At 34.0% G+C, this 16,844-nt stretch overlaps 1 protein-coding gene across 2 annotated transcripts; it reads left to right on the plus strand.

Moving 5' to 3' along the window:
• Positions 1 to 807: 807 nt before the first annotated feature.
• On the plus strand, positions 808 to 16,844 carry LOC144968467 (uncharacterized). 2 transcript variants are annotated; one of them, XM_078906867.1, is made up of 12 exons: positions 808 to 969; positions 3,947 to 4,084; positions 5,195 to 5,263; positions 5,758 to 5,857; positions 7,275 to 7,391; positions 8,942 to 9,036; positions 10,626 to 10,750; positions 11,284 to 11,507; positions 12,764 to 12,874; positions 13,867 to 13,923; positions 14,120 to 14,235; positions 15,628 to 16,844. In XM_078906867.1, the coding sequence occupies exons 1-12, from the start codon at positions 895 to 897 to the stop codon at positions 15,760 to 15,762; spliced, it is 1,362 nt and encodes a 453-aa protein (XP_078762993.1). In that variant the 5' UTR covers positions 808 to 894; the 3' UTR covers positions 15,763 to 16,844. The 2 variants fall into 2 exon arrangements, with proteins under 2 accessions (XP_078762993.1, XP_078762994.1); XM_078906868.1 differs by lacking the exon at positions 808 to 969 and adding an exon at positions 3,562 to 3,698.

Below are 16,844 nucleotides of genomic sequence, written 5' to 3' on the forward strand. Positions count from 1 at the left end.
TATTTCTTTTGGTCGGTAATCAGGACATCTGAGGAAGGGTGATTAAAAAAAAAAAAAGATTCTTAACTTGTATTTTTCTGTCTGCTTTGGCATTGCATAATTAACACTTTATCAGGTATTAGAAAATTGAGCTGGAGAAGGAACAAATCAAGAGAACAAAATGCATGACGAAATCCCGAAAAGATAAATGCAAAAATGTGCTTTATCGGGGGGGGGGTCATTATAGCTTAGTTGGTAAAACACTCAAGATTTGATATAATACCTCACTTCCCTGCAGAGACTCGGTAGCTGAGTCTGTTAGTCCTGGCGGAAAGTATTTTGCAAGAGACTAGCGTCCTATATAAAGAATAGCAAGCAATTGGTCTTGTCTGTTAACTCTATCGAAACCGGGATAAACTCCGGTTCCAAGGTCTTATAGATTTGAAAGACTAATATTGTACTTTATCTGGCATTACATCATCTCTAATTTTCTTTCAAAATGACAATAGTATGCGATTCATTTAGACGTACCCTTAAATAAGACACGTCACAACTAAAAATAGTAACGAAAGAGTGAAAAAATAGTATACTATGTAAATCAATACCGTTTAAAAAAGGAAATTTAAAAAAAAATCATAAAAATAAATGTTGCTCAAATTATGAATAAATGCTAGATTTAGAAATAATGAGTATTGTACCTTGTATCAATGTCAGTTAATTGCCGTTTTTAGAAATTAAATTGATATATTATAATATTAGTTCCCGTGCACTATTGCAGTGACAACAAACACTTATATTGGACTCTTTTCTTTTACTTTCGTTATTGTCTTTTTTCTCGGTAACTAACTGGTCAGGATTTCGGGCCACAACCACCAGCCGATTACCGACTCAAAAGCTATCTCTCTTCTCATTTGTATGGCATCCCAAACAAAGAGAGACTTTGGGTCATTCCATTCTTCAAATGTCCAAGAGCTTCTTTCCATTCCTGACGTATGCGTTTTATGTTTATTTTTATTTATTGCACTTCGATCTGCACGGCGAGGGCTAGACTGACTCACTCTGAGTCAGAATGACAATCCCTCGTCTTGACTACTACCATAAAACACTTTTGGTTAGTTAAGTAGGGGGTTTAAAGAGAAGAATGAAATTCAAGGGGATGATCTTCCTGACGGAATTCCACTCAAACAATACAATGATGCTAAGCAAAATTTATGGCTAAATGTTCATTGGCATATATATAGACATAGATCTCTCTCTCTCTCTCTCTCTCTCTCTCTCTCTCTCTCTCTCTCTCTCTCTCTCTCTTATATATATATATATATATATATATATATATATATATATATATATATATATATATATAATATATAATAATAATAATAGATTTTTATTGTCCATAAATTGGCAATTTGTCATTTAGTTACACTTGTTATAACTATAACATCTGACAAAACCTTCTCCCAGATGGTAAAAGACTAAATTCATGGTATAAAATATGTTTTTTTATTGTTGATAATTGAGAATGCTTTCCTTTCTATTGCTTTTCCATGAATTCTTTCGACTCCATCAAGAGGATGATTTATTATTTTTTATGCCTCTTTGATAGATTTTGAAATTTTATATATATCACTTCTTAAAATAAATGTGAAAGAACAGGATGACAGGAACTCTATGTGTGTGTGTGTGTGTGTGTGTGTGTCCGTGTTTGTTTTTGTGTATGTAAGAGAGAGAGAGAGAGAGGGGGGGGGGGGGGAAGAGAGAAAGTGAACAAGGGGAAATTGTTCATTGGTGTGTTTATGTGCATGTGTGTGTGTGTGTGTGTACATGCACTCATGTTATTAAAATATATTTAGAGTATATAGTAATAGTATTAATATGTGTAGCTTAGTTTCATATGGGAGAAACAAAATTGAAATAACTTGGCTCCTTATAGTTTATGGCTGACTGCTTTTTATGAATGGTTCTCACTGAATTCTAGCGGTCGGACTTTGTCGTTCGCGATTGCATGTGGTTTTGTGTATTGGTGCGTTGTGTCCTGCTGGCGGGTGTTTTTAGCATTTTGGACAAACTCACAGCATCGATAGTTATTCCTCACATACAGAGAAGATAAATAAGAAGGAAAAGAAGGGGGTGAGGGGGGGGGGGGGGTGAGAGAAAGGACAAGATTCTTACTCTGAGAAAGAAAAGAGGGAGGAAGTTTGATGTGCAAATCTCATTATCTCATTTTATGTAACTTTACTATAACAAAATTGCATGTTATGTATATAATATGAAGAGAGAGAGAGACAGAGAGAGAGAGAGAGAGAGAGAGAGAGAGAGAGAGAGAGAGAGAGACTGGAGGGAGCCCTATCAAGATGGGCGGGGTTACTACAGTGGGCAGGTTCTATCCCCTTATATCTGTTTTCCAACTTGCTTTCTGTCTTTGTCTTGGTGTGAGATTGCTCGGTTTTGTCCCGACCCTGGCCGGATCCTTGACTGGGAGGGAAACAGTCAAATGCATAGTTATTGTTTTGGGAGATGAAATTTTTTTCCTTGTAAATCATCTCTGTGTTATGTGTTATTATATTTGTTATTTTTAATGTATAATGCAAGCATTTGAGTGTATTCCTCTTTGTTGGATTTTGTGCTTGTGTCTGGATGAGACTTATAGGTGATCTCAAACTAAGTACATTGGTGGTATGCTCTTGGAATCTACATCTGATCCCTATTTGTTCCCAGTTCCCCTATGTCTTACTTTTTCTTGGGTGCTTTAATTGTAATTCTAGAACTTTTTACTATCCCATTTTCTTCCTTTTTACTGGCGCTGATATGACCTTAATGTGTTGCAAGTCCCGTAAAACCCTTAAAAACAAAAACAAAACAAGAGAGAGAGAGAGAGAGAGAGAGAGAGAGAGAGAGAGAGAGAGAGAGAGAGAGAGAGAGAGAGAGAGAGAGAGCGAGAGAGAGAGATGGGGAGAGCGAGGAGAAAGAGAGAGTGAGGAGGACCACAGGCTTTCTCTCTCATAGCTTGTTACAGGAAATAATATAATATGCAGTATGATGAAGATGGTGATGGTGTTATAGGGGAATGGTGAAAGTGAAGGATTGTAACGAAAATATTAATAAGGTTGTTGTGATGATGATGGTGATGATGGTGATGTTGTTGTTGATGCCGGTTTTTTTGGGGTTTTTTCTTTTCCGATGACTACGATGTTACTAGTGTGCATCTGTGTGAGTGTGTCTATGTCAATATTGTATTGTTATAAATGTGTAACCAAATGACAAATTGCCACTTTTTTGAGGACAATAAAGATTTATTATTATTATTATTATTATTATTATTATTATTATTATTATTATTATTATTATTATATATTATTATTATTATTATTATTATTATTATTATTATTATTATTATTATTATTATTATTAATTATTATATATATTATTATTATAAGAATATACTGCCTTTTTTTTTTGATAAAACATTTTTTTCAAAATTAATAATTTTGGTCCTTTAAAAATGGGATTTGGCTTTCTTTTTTCTTTGGCACTGACTAACAAAACAGGGAAAGCAGCTCACTCAACAAGGCCCACTTCTTTCTTTCTGAAAGTGCATAACATTATATGTTACTGGTTTCACCAGTCTGCTACTGTTAGGTAACAACAACAATGTAACTTGTTTGGACTGATTGAAACATGATCCACCCTGCTGTGACTTACTTTCTTTGGTGAAAATGGTGAGGTCTAATGTTAAGTCCAGATGTATAAGAGAATGAGTTGAAAAAACAAAATGAGTGCTGTCTTTAATTACAGGTTTAAAATTAAGAGATGAGAAGAGTTCTCTTCATTGCTGAATGAAAATTTTAATGAATTAATATTACTTGCACTTGCACCAATTATCAAATCAAAATAAATTGACCTTCTGTAGTTTTTGTCAAAATTTCCTGATATTCTTTCTGTGACACGTTCCTGATGTTTCTCATAGGTAGACTACCAGAGTCCTAAAATTCCCATTAAGTTGCCTTCCTTCGATGATCTTTGTGAATGGGAGACTGATGGATTAGAGGATGGAAAGCTTACTGTCTGTGGACGAAAAGCCAGAAAAAAGTATTTTTTGTTGGAGGTAATGTGACATTTATAATTGTGGTTCTCGCCTCGCTCGGTGCATAGTTGATTCCTTTGAGAAGGCTCTTTACTCACATTCTCTCACCATATTCAGGTGTAAAATGAGTACCTGGCCTTTAACAGCATTGTGTTTGTGCGAAATATCGCCAAACAGGCGTCATTTCCCTTCCTTCATGTTAAATGTTGCTGTTGGCCAGGTACCTCTTTAAAGCGCTGTGAGCACGTTTAGTGGATATTGCGCTATATAAAAGCTCAATTATGATATGATATTGGTTCTAATCATAATGGTTGTATGTTTAAGCTGATAATTATGATTTAATTTTTTATACTGATTGTGATGATAATGCAAATAGTTGAAGATGCTGCTTCAATTTTAGCAAGTGTAATGTGCGATTAAAAACTAATTAAAAGAAACCTGTTAATTGTGAATATCAACATGGTGACAAATAAGATAAACTGGTATGATGTATTAGATGTCTTGAACAAAGAAACATCAACCATAATCTTAAGTAGAAATCACACATCTCAAACAAGGAAATACAATGATCATCCTTTTACTTTTAGCACAAAATCTCAGCAAATGCCCCGTCTCAACACACTCACATACAACTACAGGGTCTATACTTGAATTTGCCAAAAGAGTTGGAGAAGGAAGAAGAGTAGGATGTGAAGAAGGAGAAGGAGGATTTGAAAGCAGGCACAACTGATGGGAGGCCAAAACAGGTGGCAACCCTTTGAAGTAGTACCATAATTCACGCCCCCCCCCCCCCCCGCTCCCTTTTTACTCTCTCTATCTCTCTCTCTCTCTCTCTCTCTCTCTCTCTCTCTCTCTCTCTCTCTTTCTTTCTCTCTCTCTATCTCTCTCTCTCTTTCTCTTTCTTCTCTCTCTCTCTCTTCTCTCTCTCTCTCTCTCTCTCTCTCTCTCTCTCTCTCTCTCTCTCTCTCTCTCTCTCTCTCCACTTTATACTATTATATGTTGAAGTTTGTTAGCAGAAACGCGATTATTACTGAGTATATTCTTAGTTTGTCTTTTTGTTTCAACTTCCTCACTATCCTCAACCCTCTTGCCCCCCCCCCCCCCCCCCCCCCCTATTGTTTGTAATTGCAGGAAGATTGTTGCTTCTTGAACCATGGTGCATTTGGTGGTGTTCTCAAACAAGCAATGTCAGTTGCACAGGTGGATAAGTTTTTTTATCAATGTCTTAGATTTCTATAATCAAGATCTAAATAAAATGTAAATGTGACCCAACGCGTCAATGCAGAAAACTGAGTTTTATGTCAAATATGACTAAGACTTGTAAATTCCATAGAACAAAACTCAGTTACCCCGATGAAGTGATTTATTTTATCTCCAACTTTTTAGTAGTTCATTTTAAATTTGAATTTTGATAGTCAATTGATCATAAAATTTGCAGTTATAGATTATACCTGCACAGAAAGGAGATGTGTTATGAGATGATAACAGAAAACTTTAAAAACTGGGAAATTACAGTCCTCATAAAAAGTTCATGGATTGTTATTGTGTTGATAGATTCATAATAATAGGTTTTCTTGAATTTTTACAATGTATGTAGGATGAAAGAAAGAAAGAGGCATTCAAACTTTGCTACTTTAGTTACAGCTATTGCCTGTTTTGTCTATTTCTACCTTCATCTTCAATGGCGAGTTTAGCAATGGCAGGAGTATTCTGAAAGACAACCATTGCGTTTTTATGACAGAGAACTGATTCCTTTGCTCGTGATGGTTAGTCGGGAACTTGCAAAATTTGTGGGTAAGTGTTAAGCGTTATCAGTTGTTATTGGTTTTCTTCCCCATGAAAAAAATACTTATTAGTTCTTACGCAAAATAAAAACTGATGAACTGATCTTGGAGTTAAACATTTATTCGAGCCATTCATGTTAGTCCTTTATTCAATTAGAAAGGAGAAGAAGAGGAAGAATAAAGGAGGAGGTGGAGGAGTTATAACAGTAGGAGCACGATCATCTCACTTCAAAAGTATTTATTTTGTTGTTGTTCTCATTATTATTATTATTATTATTATTATTATTATTATTATTATTATTATTATTATTATTATTATTATTATTATTATTATTATTATTATTATATTATTATTATTATTATTATTATTATTATTATTATTATTATTATTATTATTATTATTATTATTATTATTAGTATTGTTATTATCATTATTATTCACTTTTGAAATTCTATTGTTTTGTTTTGTTTTTATGGGAGTTTTTTTTTTAGGTGTTGTCGTTTTTGACTAAGCCCTATCATATGTAAGTGCAAAGACTTACAAACAAACAATATTGGAACTTGTTTAAAAGAGAAAGTAACACAAATTATGCATTCCTTTTCTGATTCATACTGATAAAAAAAAAAAAACTAAGCAGGTTTTAAAAAATATTTTTAAAGACAGGTATTTAAAATCGTAAATCATAAAATCATAGGTTAGAATGTCATTTATATTTTCACTGGCTTGATTGGGGTTTTTTCAAGTCATATTTCTTATCATTCTTTATCCGATTAACCATTTTTATCAAGACAGAATTTACAGTCATGTGACTCGGGCCTTATTGTATACTTTTCGGTTTCTGGTCTCCTTTTATACACTGTAAGGTATAAAATCACTTTGTCAGGAAGTCCCTGGTTTGAGTCCTTCTCTGGAAAGTGTAATGTTGAGTACTTGAAAATGGCTCTTTATTCACATTACATCACAGCTCTCAAGTGTAAAAGAGTACCTGGCCAGTAACAATGCTGTCTCTGTCAAAAAAAAAAGAATTGTAATAGCCGAGCCCTTCATATGCGCCATGCCTCATCCTAAAAGTTGAGTGTTGGTGTTGTCTTGGGACCCTTTGTAAAGCACTTTGAACACCTTTTGTTGATATTTAAAGTAAAACCAAATCTTGTGTGGAAAGGGCTAAAGACATTCAACTCAAAATCATTGGTATTTATGTTACATATTGATCAGATCCAAAGACGGTACAATATGATAATCATCTAAAACGCAAAAATTTGACTTTTTAAATCAAGTGCTGCTGGCTCAAGAGGAAATTATTTCAATAATTTTTACCTTTAAAGTTCTCAATTGGTTGATTAAATATGAAGCATTTAAATTTTATCTTTTGCTCACAGATTTATAGTTTTAAACTTCAGGCATTCTTCCTTTTCTTTACCCGCAGGTTGTGATGCAAAAGACTTGGTCCTCGTCAACAATGCCACGTACGGGACCAACTCAGTTTTGTCCAGTGTGATTTCTGGTCCTCAAGATGTCATTCTAACATTTAACAACACATATGGTAATTTTTAGATTTGGTTTGAGATTGGATTTGTCAAGTTGTCATTCTAACATTGAACAACACGTAAAGAAACCCCCCAAAATTTGAGCTTTTATATGATGTAGTATCCACTAAACATGCTCAAAGCGCTTTACAAAGGGTTCCTGACCAATAGCAACATATAACATGTAGAATGTGACTTGATGCCTCTTTGGCGATATTCCAATTTTTTTTTCCAATAGAGTCAATGCTGTAAATGGTCAGGTATTCATTTTACACCTGAGTACAATGAAAGAATGTAAAGCGACTTTTCCAAGGACTCAACCATGCGTCGAGCAAGGCTCGAACTCAGGACCTTTCAATCCGAATGCTGTGTCCTACTACAAGACCACATAGCCGCACATATGGTCATTTTTACATTTGGTTTGAGTTTGAGATTTGATAAATGAATATGCTAAATGTGACCCCATCTCCTCAAGATGTCATTCTAACATTGAAGAACAACACATATTGTAATATTTTGATTTTGCCTTTTACATATGATAAATGGGCATGTATAAACAGTAAAGTATTACTTATCTCCATAAAACGGTGTTATGTCAAGGAGGTTTAGAAATTAGAGTTGATTTCATGTTTTATTGAAGACAATAGACTAAGTATCTTAAAATTTAAAAAAAACCCGATCTCACTTTTCTGGTCAATTTATTCTAAATTAATTTTTGGGCATCTGATTCACCCAATATGATTCTATTTTGAGACAAGTCACAATTGGATAATTGTTATTTCATCTTTGTGCGCAAGGGGGATGCAAAGAGCAACTTGACATAGCTCTTTTTTTTAAATCTATTTTTTTCTTTTTTTGTTGAATACAAAAATGAATAAAAATCTGATTGAGATTCCAGTGGTCAACACGTTGTGACTCAAAAGATTTGGTACTTGTTTATGATGCCAATAGGTGCAGTGTGATTTCTAGTCATACATGATGTCATAGTGAGATATGTTTTAAGGCCAAATTCACTACCATTACTTATGATAATCTTCAGCCTGTGAAAAGACTGAGATTACTTAGTTCAGTTCTCCGTGTCATCCCATAAATTCATGGTTTTGTCTTATACTTTAAAAAGCATTAAAGTGTGTGACTTGTAATGTAGGATCTACTTCAGTTTATTGTTTTGACTGCTTACCATTCTATTAAATAGAGAAATATAATTTCATTCCTTCATCCGAAAAGCAAATTTTTAGAGATCTTTCTGGAATAAAAGACTTATTAATCCCAGTGTCAGCTGCAGTGCAGTGTCACAAAGTGAGCAATAGGAGCTAAGTTTCTTAGTCAAGGGGAAAAATGATATGCCAACAGCAGGGACCTAAGTCAGGTCCTTCTGGTGTTAGTACAAGGCCATCTTTCCCCCTATGACGTATTAGTTTTATTAATTTAGAGAGACAGAGAGAGAGAGAGATAGAGGGGGGGGGGGGGGGGGGGGGGGGGGGGGGGGGGGGGGGGGAGCAGGCAGGCTGTCATGATATTGTCAAATCATGGTAGGTTACAAATGACTTTTAATACCCATCCTCAGGAGCCGTGAAGAAACTAGTCCAGCATCTTTGCCAGAAAACAGGTGCAGTGAATAGAGAAGTTAGTATCAGCCTTCCAATAACAGATAAACAACAGGTAAGATAGTTGTGGAACATGGCAAGCAAATAAAGCAGAGTCCATATTCTTCCACTTTATAGCGGAATTCCACCATCCTCGTGAAAGCTCGTAAAATCCTCCACTTTTTTATCCTCCATCCCTTAAGCCTGTTGATTTGCCATTAGAGGTTAGAAATTGATTTTATGTCTCAAATGATGAATAATTTAGTGTAATTGAAATAACAAGTAAATAAATATAAGCTAAAATTACGGTGTCACAATATCAAAAACATTGTTGTAGGCCTATTTATTTGATATTCTACGGGTATTGCAGCTATTTCCTTCTTTTCAACTATGTTTTCCCCTTTTTCAAAGTTCTCGAATGGGGTCTCTGGTAAAGTAGTCCTTATGGCCCCTCTGTCCATTCTAGCTGGTCTTCCAGGTCTGGTGAAAAGTGCTTTGTAACAGACAGGTGTTCGTCTAATGAGTAGCTATAATGATGTGAGACCTTATAGTCCAATTTGGCACATTATTGTGCCAACGGAATAGGCTATTGTCCTTGCAACGCTACTGAAATGGATAAATTCTGTACTAGCTTCATGCATCTTCATTCTCTTAAAACCACCACAAGACAGTGGGGCAGCGTGGCTCAGTGGTACGGTCTTTGCTTCATACCCGAAAGGTACCGAGTTCGGTTACCTGCCGCTGCGCTGTGTGGCCCTGAGCAAGTCACCTTGTCCTAGCACAATTTGTGGCGCTGCACTGCGGCTGATGCCTGGGTTATTCCAGTCTTCCCTTAGAATAGACCCTAGAGATCAAATTTCCCCTATAGGATGAATAAAGGGAATTTTATTTTTATTTATTTTTAAGTACTGCTACACACAAAATCATTAATTTGAGACAAAGATCTGAACAAGTGTGTATGAAAGGTGCCAAACAAAGCAAGAAAGAAAAGTAGAAGAAAAAAACCATCCCAATTAATTTGAGACCTGTGCATGTGTGTGTGTGTCAGTGTTTGTTGTTTTTGTGTGTGTGTTGATACAATTGGAAATGTACTGAACACATGGAGATAGTTTTGTATCAGGTTTTGTGTCTATGTTATGTATGTGTATTTTATGCACGTGCGTATGTTAATATACCCGGGTGAGGATACAGAATTGTTGTATATGTGCATTATGTATAAATGTGTTTGTATTTATTTATGCGAATGTTTTTTTGTTTTTTTTTATTGCGTCATAGCCCATTTAGTTTGAGCAATGTTTACCTCACATGAATTTTCATTTTTGGACAATAAAGATGATGATGATTATACACATTTTGTCTTGTTATAATTATTTGGGCACTTAGGACTAATGCAAGCACTGCACTAAATCATCAATTCGTTTTCTTTATTTTTTCATTTTTCAACTAACCCTAAATCATACTCAGGTAGTAGAAAAACTCAGATATCCAAAGCTTGAATGGAAAGTGGTGGGGAACTGACAATTGACTAAACTATTTTGCTCAATATCGTTTTATTTTTGTTTTTTTTTTATGGTGGTAAATGTGTGTGTGTGTTTATTTTTATTAATTTATTTATCTTATTTATTTTATTTTTCTCTATAAATTTTTTCTCTCTCATAAATCCAGATCTTGCATGATCTGGAAATAGAACTGGAGAAAGGGGATGTAACTTTAGTGGTAGCAGACCACATTCCCAGTAACACCCCCTTCATCATGCCCATCAAAGACATCATCGTAGCTTGTCATGTGCGGTATGTTGTTAAAAATAATTTAGAACAAGGTTTTTATTCTCACCTATTTCTGCCATGATAAGGGAAAAGACTGTATATGACTTAGTGATGTTAAAACTCATACAGTCTTTGTCTTTTTCCTTAAGACGGAAGATTTGTTAAGCTATGATTATTGTGATTTATTATCAATGATAACACTTAGATACTTTCAAGCCTAGATATTTATTTGAATAAAATTCCACTTTGTTCCATTTGTTTTCCATTAATGCAAAGTATGTGGCTATTTGTAATATTTTGCCTTAATTTGTTTATGATTGTCAATTTATCCCTATAGGAAACTGCATTATTTATATTGTATATGTTAAGAAACATCGAGAGTATCTAGTATAAAATTGATTTGACCCTTCTCTGCATTTAATCAATTGCTAACATTTATCAGTTTAGCATGGTAACTGTGTCATGTAAATGTCAATAGATTAAAGATGAAATTCGTGACATTATTTTTCTTGATTGTTTTCCTTTTCCTTTAAAAATAAAATCTTCTTCCTCTACAGAAAAGTTAAAGTTTTTGTAGATGGTGCCCATGTGCTGGGAAGTCTTCCTCTGTCCCTTCGTGACCTTGACCCTGATTTTTATGTGTCCAATGCTCACAAGTGGCTGTGTTGTCCCAAGGGTGCTGCATTTCTCTATGTGAAGTCTGATTACCAAGCCCTTGTAAGACCTGCTGTCGTGTCTCATGGCCTTGGGTCAGGTTTCAACTCAGAATTTGTATGGGCAGGTGAAATATATGCGATTATATATTCTCTTATTTTATCCAACTGCGACCCCACCCTTTAAATAGTATTATTTAGTTGAATCAAACATTTAAAAAGATTAATTTGATATCTTAATGTGAATTAAACGCAAATCAAATTAACATCCTCTTGAGGTAATGGATATATATATATATATATATATATTTGTTTTTAATGCAGAAAGAAGGGAAAAAAAGGAAAAGCTTAATTTATGTATCTATTTCGATTAATAAGTAATAAACCAAAATGAATATATCAGCTTAAAAAAAAAAAGAATAAAATATCAAACACAGAACATTTCAGGCTCAAAACCCTTCTTCAGCCAACAACAAAAATACTCAATAAAAACATAAATACATTACTAAAAAACCAGATTGACGACTAAAAACTCTGTACGTCCTCTCTATGGAAGGAAATTCTTGGACATTTTTTTGAAGCTGTTATAATCATTTATGTTTATTACTTTCTACAGTCCACAGCTTTTAGCATCTTAGTATCACTTTGAACATTTTGACTATGCATTTTAAAAGTCTGTTTCTCCCTGACATTTAACAAGATAGAAGTAAGGAATTGTAAGTTTTTTTTAATATGCCATCCTCACTATAAGTTAGAATTACCTTTCGGTTCAAATCTCATCCTATTTATGATTTTTGGAAGTTCTAAAGCAGAAAAGGATGGCTGTTTCTTCTTACTTACCTTCTTATCCTCGTGATGCTTGATCTTTACATAAGACCGAGTTATCTCTTCTTTTCCCTATGTCTATTATCCTCTCATGTGGCATTGTTTCTTTGTTTTGTAATAAGGCTGATACATCTTGTCCTTTTTGATACTTTTGACTGTCCCATCCTTTTCCACTTTTATGGAGCTGATATGAGCTACAAGACTCGTGTAAGAGTCACTATTTTTTAGAAGCAAAAACAAAAACCAAAATGCATATAGTAACAAAATTTGCATTTCTTAGGCCTTTAATATTTTTTTTTTCATCAGATATATAACACATTACACACACTATCCCAAATAAGATAAGATGTGAATGAGCCTCCAATACAGGCTATTTGTATTGTAGTAACTGGTAATTTGATTATCCTTTGTTGGCCTGAGGAATAGAAACTTTGAGTTTGTTAGAGTTACCCAAATGCATGATATTTATAAAAATTAGTACAGACACCATTTATTTATATTGAGTGAGACTTAAAAATATAACATTTTCTATTTTTTAAGAGTACCTACATTATTTCAGGCTTGCACGACTACAGTCCTATGCTGACCTTACTTACTGTCATGTCATTCTGGGAGATTCTTGGGGTTAAAAAAGTTCAAGACTATATGCATCAAACAGTCTGTCATGGTGGTAGGTTGTCTTTAACCTTTTATAAGTGGGATTAGATTTAACCATATGCTGAAACCAACTCTGTTCTTACAAAGTGAGCAGTAGCAATGATGCATTTCCAGTAGTCTCTCAAAGCCAACAAGCCACAACATATTTTTTTGCCATACATAAAAATGACTTACTTATGTGAAAATAAAGCTTATTCAGACCTTAAAGATGATGCCATGATTTTTCTTTTTTTTTTTTTTCACAAATTGAGTGAATACAACTAGTGGCCCAATTCTACTGCAAAACCCAAACTTCCCCAATCGCCACAAGATTCTGGTTATGAGGCAGCAGAGAGATAGCATATTCATTGTATAATTGATTAAAACTTTCAACAGAAAAATATCAATAACTCTGGAACCGTTTATCGTAGTAGAGGAACAAGTAAGGTATCAAATTAAATAATATTTCAAGCCCCATCCACCCAATTGAGGGGTTTTAAGTTTGAAAACTTTTGTATTAAGTTACATGACCACACAAATAAGTTTTGTTAAATGCTTGTTTTTGCCAATATCTGATTTGTGTGACCTAGTACGTTTTGATCCCGACCTCTCTAAATTTATACGTTTATTCTAGTTTTGGTGTTCAGTTTTATTTACCTTCATTTTCCATTTTATCCCTGTTTGGGATAAAAATCCTGTTTTGCTCTTCAAATCCGGTTGCATAATCGCGTGTTGCAGTCTGTTATCCAAAATTGGGTGTCTTATATAGTAGTAATAGTATTTTGACCAATTTTAGCTCTAAAGTAGGGTGTTTGTCTCCTTATCTACTTTTGCTACCGTTACACGAATATACAGTGTGTGTTTCTTGGTGAGTAGATATTGTATTGTCTCGGTATTGTCTATAGATAATTTGTCATATCCCTGTTGTTATTGTTTTTAAAAAAATAATCTCAGTCTTTTGATAATGTCAATGGCAAAAGCCTATAAAATTAACTAACTTGTGACTTGAAACTTTTAACTCAACAGCTAAAATTTTGACACAAGCTTGGGGAACAACTCTTGCTGCTCCTGAACACATGTTTGGTATGTAGTGTTATCATTGATTTCTCATTTTAACATTTCATCATAAGTGCCATCATTGATCTCATCGTCATTGTCATCAGCATCATCATCATCGTATCATCATCATCATCATCATCATCAATGTCATCATTATTTTTTTGATTATCATTATCATCATCATCATCAGCATCATATTTTACACTCATTCCATCTCCAGCCTCTATGGCTCTGGTATCCCTGCCACCATCATTCCAGTCCACCACCTCCTCTCTTTTGGATTACAGCCATGCTGAAGAGGTCCAAAACAAACTGTACCACCAGTTTAATATTGAGGTACTTATATGCTGTTTTATTTGTTTATCACTTATCCTTCTTCCTTCAGGTTGCATCGTGCTCATACAAAATAAAATGGTTTAAAGTTTTTTCTCGTGCCATTAGATAAAATTTAATGTGACCCTTAATTTGGTATTATGTCGAGGTGATCTAGACTTTTGATAATTGAATTTAAAGTGAAAACAGAATAACAAAACTTAAGAGTTAAATAGTTTATGGGACAACATTTGTTCATCTCAATGAGACATATTAACCCTCTCCTTACGAATTCAAGGAAAATCATCACATTCTTAACTATTCAATGAGCATTTTTATTGCTCAGATTTGTTTTGTACATCAGAAAATTTGTAGAAAAAATCTTTGTTATAGCTATAAAAATTCAATGTGGTTTTATAAAGCTGATCTTGACAAATTATGTATAATGTGTACTTCCTGATTTTGATTTTGAGAAATCATTTTTTTAAATGGATAAGATTTAATTCAAATATCAAGGTAAATTTTCAGAATCTGGTTCGCCTTGACAGAATACCATTTTTAAGTGATGAGTGACAATCACATTTTAAAAAGAAATTAAGGCAGACTACCCATTCAAATTTTAACTCTGGTAGAATAAATTATATTGTTACGTCCCTTGTCACTGAATCCAGTGTAAAGAGAATTGTGGATTCAATTGAGGATATAATATTTTTGCCGAATTCAATTGAATAGTTATAATTAGGATTATTATTTTATTTTGTTTTTCATACTTGAAAATTGCTAAAAACTTTATTGGATATCTGATAATTGAGAAGTTAGGGGTTAGGGTTGGAGTAATAGGCCATGGATGTACAATATATTATAAATAAGATCCATTTAATCCATTCTCAGTGAAAAATTTGTTTAAAGGAGTTTCCTGAGAACAAGGGAGTCATCAGCCACAGTGCATCGCTGCAAGTCAACAATAGGGAATAAGTTGGGGGGTTTTTTAGAAAAAAAATTATATGCTATTAGATTGACTCTAATTTGGGTTCTAGGGGTATGGGTGCAATCTGCAGTACTCTGAAAAAACATTTATTAAAAATTTTGGCCATAAAACTCGTCCTTCAAATATTGATCGATTAAAATGACCTTCAGCTTGTCAAAATCTCTCAAATTTGGGCTTTCTGTGACGGTTTGAGAGTTTTTGATAAGATGAGGGTCATTTAATTGATCGATTCCTTAAGAACGCGTTTTCTGGACAAAATTTTTAATGTATGTTTTTTTTTAGAGTACAGAAGTAATGCCTTACACTCCTCCTCCCCCCCCCCCCTCCCCCCAGTCATCTCTACCCCCCTCTCCCTCTCTCCAGCACTAATCTTGATAATTGTGATTGTATATCTTTTACAATTCATTTCTAATCACTTTTGTTTGCAGGTTCCAATTAAATGTTTCCAAGGCAAATTGTATGTCAGGCTGTCAGCCCACATTTACAATGAGGCCAGTGATTATGAAAAGCTGGCAAAGGCCGTACTCATGATTGTGGAGAAGAAAGGCAACAAATTAGACTGATGATTTTGACTTTGAAACATGACCAAATGCATGACTGACGACTGTGTTAAGTTATTTTTTCTTTGATCTATTCAATGAAGTCTTATTTCATACAAAGGCAACATTGGTATCGTCATGAATTCAATTTTGATACAGCTGAATCTGTGATCCAAGGAGTATGCTGTCGTAATCTGAAAAACACATTTTAACATTTTTGGTTAGTAGAAAACTTGTTCTTCAAATATCTTGCCAAAAACTTTCAAACCTAGGACTTTCTTGATCCAAACCTGTCAAATCTGGGACCTCAAGGAAATCCCAGGTTTGAGAGTTGTTTGACAAGATCAGATTCATTTTGTTCCATCGATATTTGAAGGACAAGTTTTCTGACCAAATTTTTTTAATGTATTATTTTTTAAAGAGTAAGGCAGTTTGGAGCTGACTATTGTTGGATGGACAATTAAGTCAATGGCCAAGTTCAAACAAGATGTGACCCTCCTTAATGATCTGGTATTATGTTTGGATGAACCAATTGAAATGAACGAGTGTAAAGACAAAATTATTGGAATTAAGACATTTAAGTATTTTTCAGTTTAGAAAACTTCATTCTTTCTCCCAAATGAAGTTATTTAATTTGACTGAAATGTATAATCTAATCTTTAAATTCAGTTTTCAGTGTGATGTTTGCAAAGACATAAAATTGGATCAAGATGATTTGTCACATATCTCATTTTGTAATTAGTCAAGCCACATTCATCGGGTTCAGTGTCTGGATGTGAAATTATCATGACAAAACTGTAAACCTGGTTTTATCCCCATCAATACAAGATATGTACTAGCAAAACGATAATTTGAAGACAGAAGACCAATACTGTCTGCGGATGGATTACATTGAAGTTTCATGACAATGTCAGGGGATGAATCCATGAGATCTCATCAAAGTGGTCCATAAATGGACTGAACCTTGTTTGGAAAAAGTTTTTTTCAATAATTGTTTACCTGTAAAGAATGTTGTTGTCTTGGATGGAGGTGTCCATGTGTTATATTTCAATTAGAAATTATTGAATGCAATGAAATAAAAAGTATTCTATTTTTGCACAAAATTA

Source organism: Berghia stephanieae, chromosome 3 (genome assembly GCF_034508935.2).
Source record: "Berghia stephanieae isolate SIO BIC M18660-M18661 chromosome 3, UCSD_Bste_1.3, whole genome shotgun sequence".
In the NCBI taxonomy this organism is placed as follows: Eukaryota; Metazoa; Mollusca; class Gastropoda; order Nudibranchia; family Aeolidiidae; genus Berghia; species Berghia stephanieae.

Bases quoted from the DNA above. Each gene is read 5' to 3' on its own strand.
- LOC144968467 (XM_078906867.1), top strand. From the start codon at position 895: ATGGCATCCCAAACAAAGAGAGACTTTGGGTCATTCCATTCTTCAAAT. The intron at 13,924-14,119 runs GTATGTAGTGTT...TTCCATCTCCAG, and splicing joins TGCTCCTGAACACATGTTTG to CCTCTATGGCTCTGGTATCC. The intron at 14,236-15,627 runs GTACTTATATGC...TTTTGTTTGCAG, and splicing joins ACCACCAGTTTAATATTGAG to GTTCCAATTAAATGTTTCCA.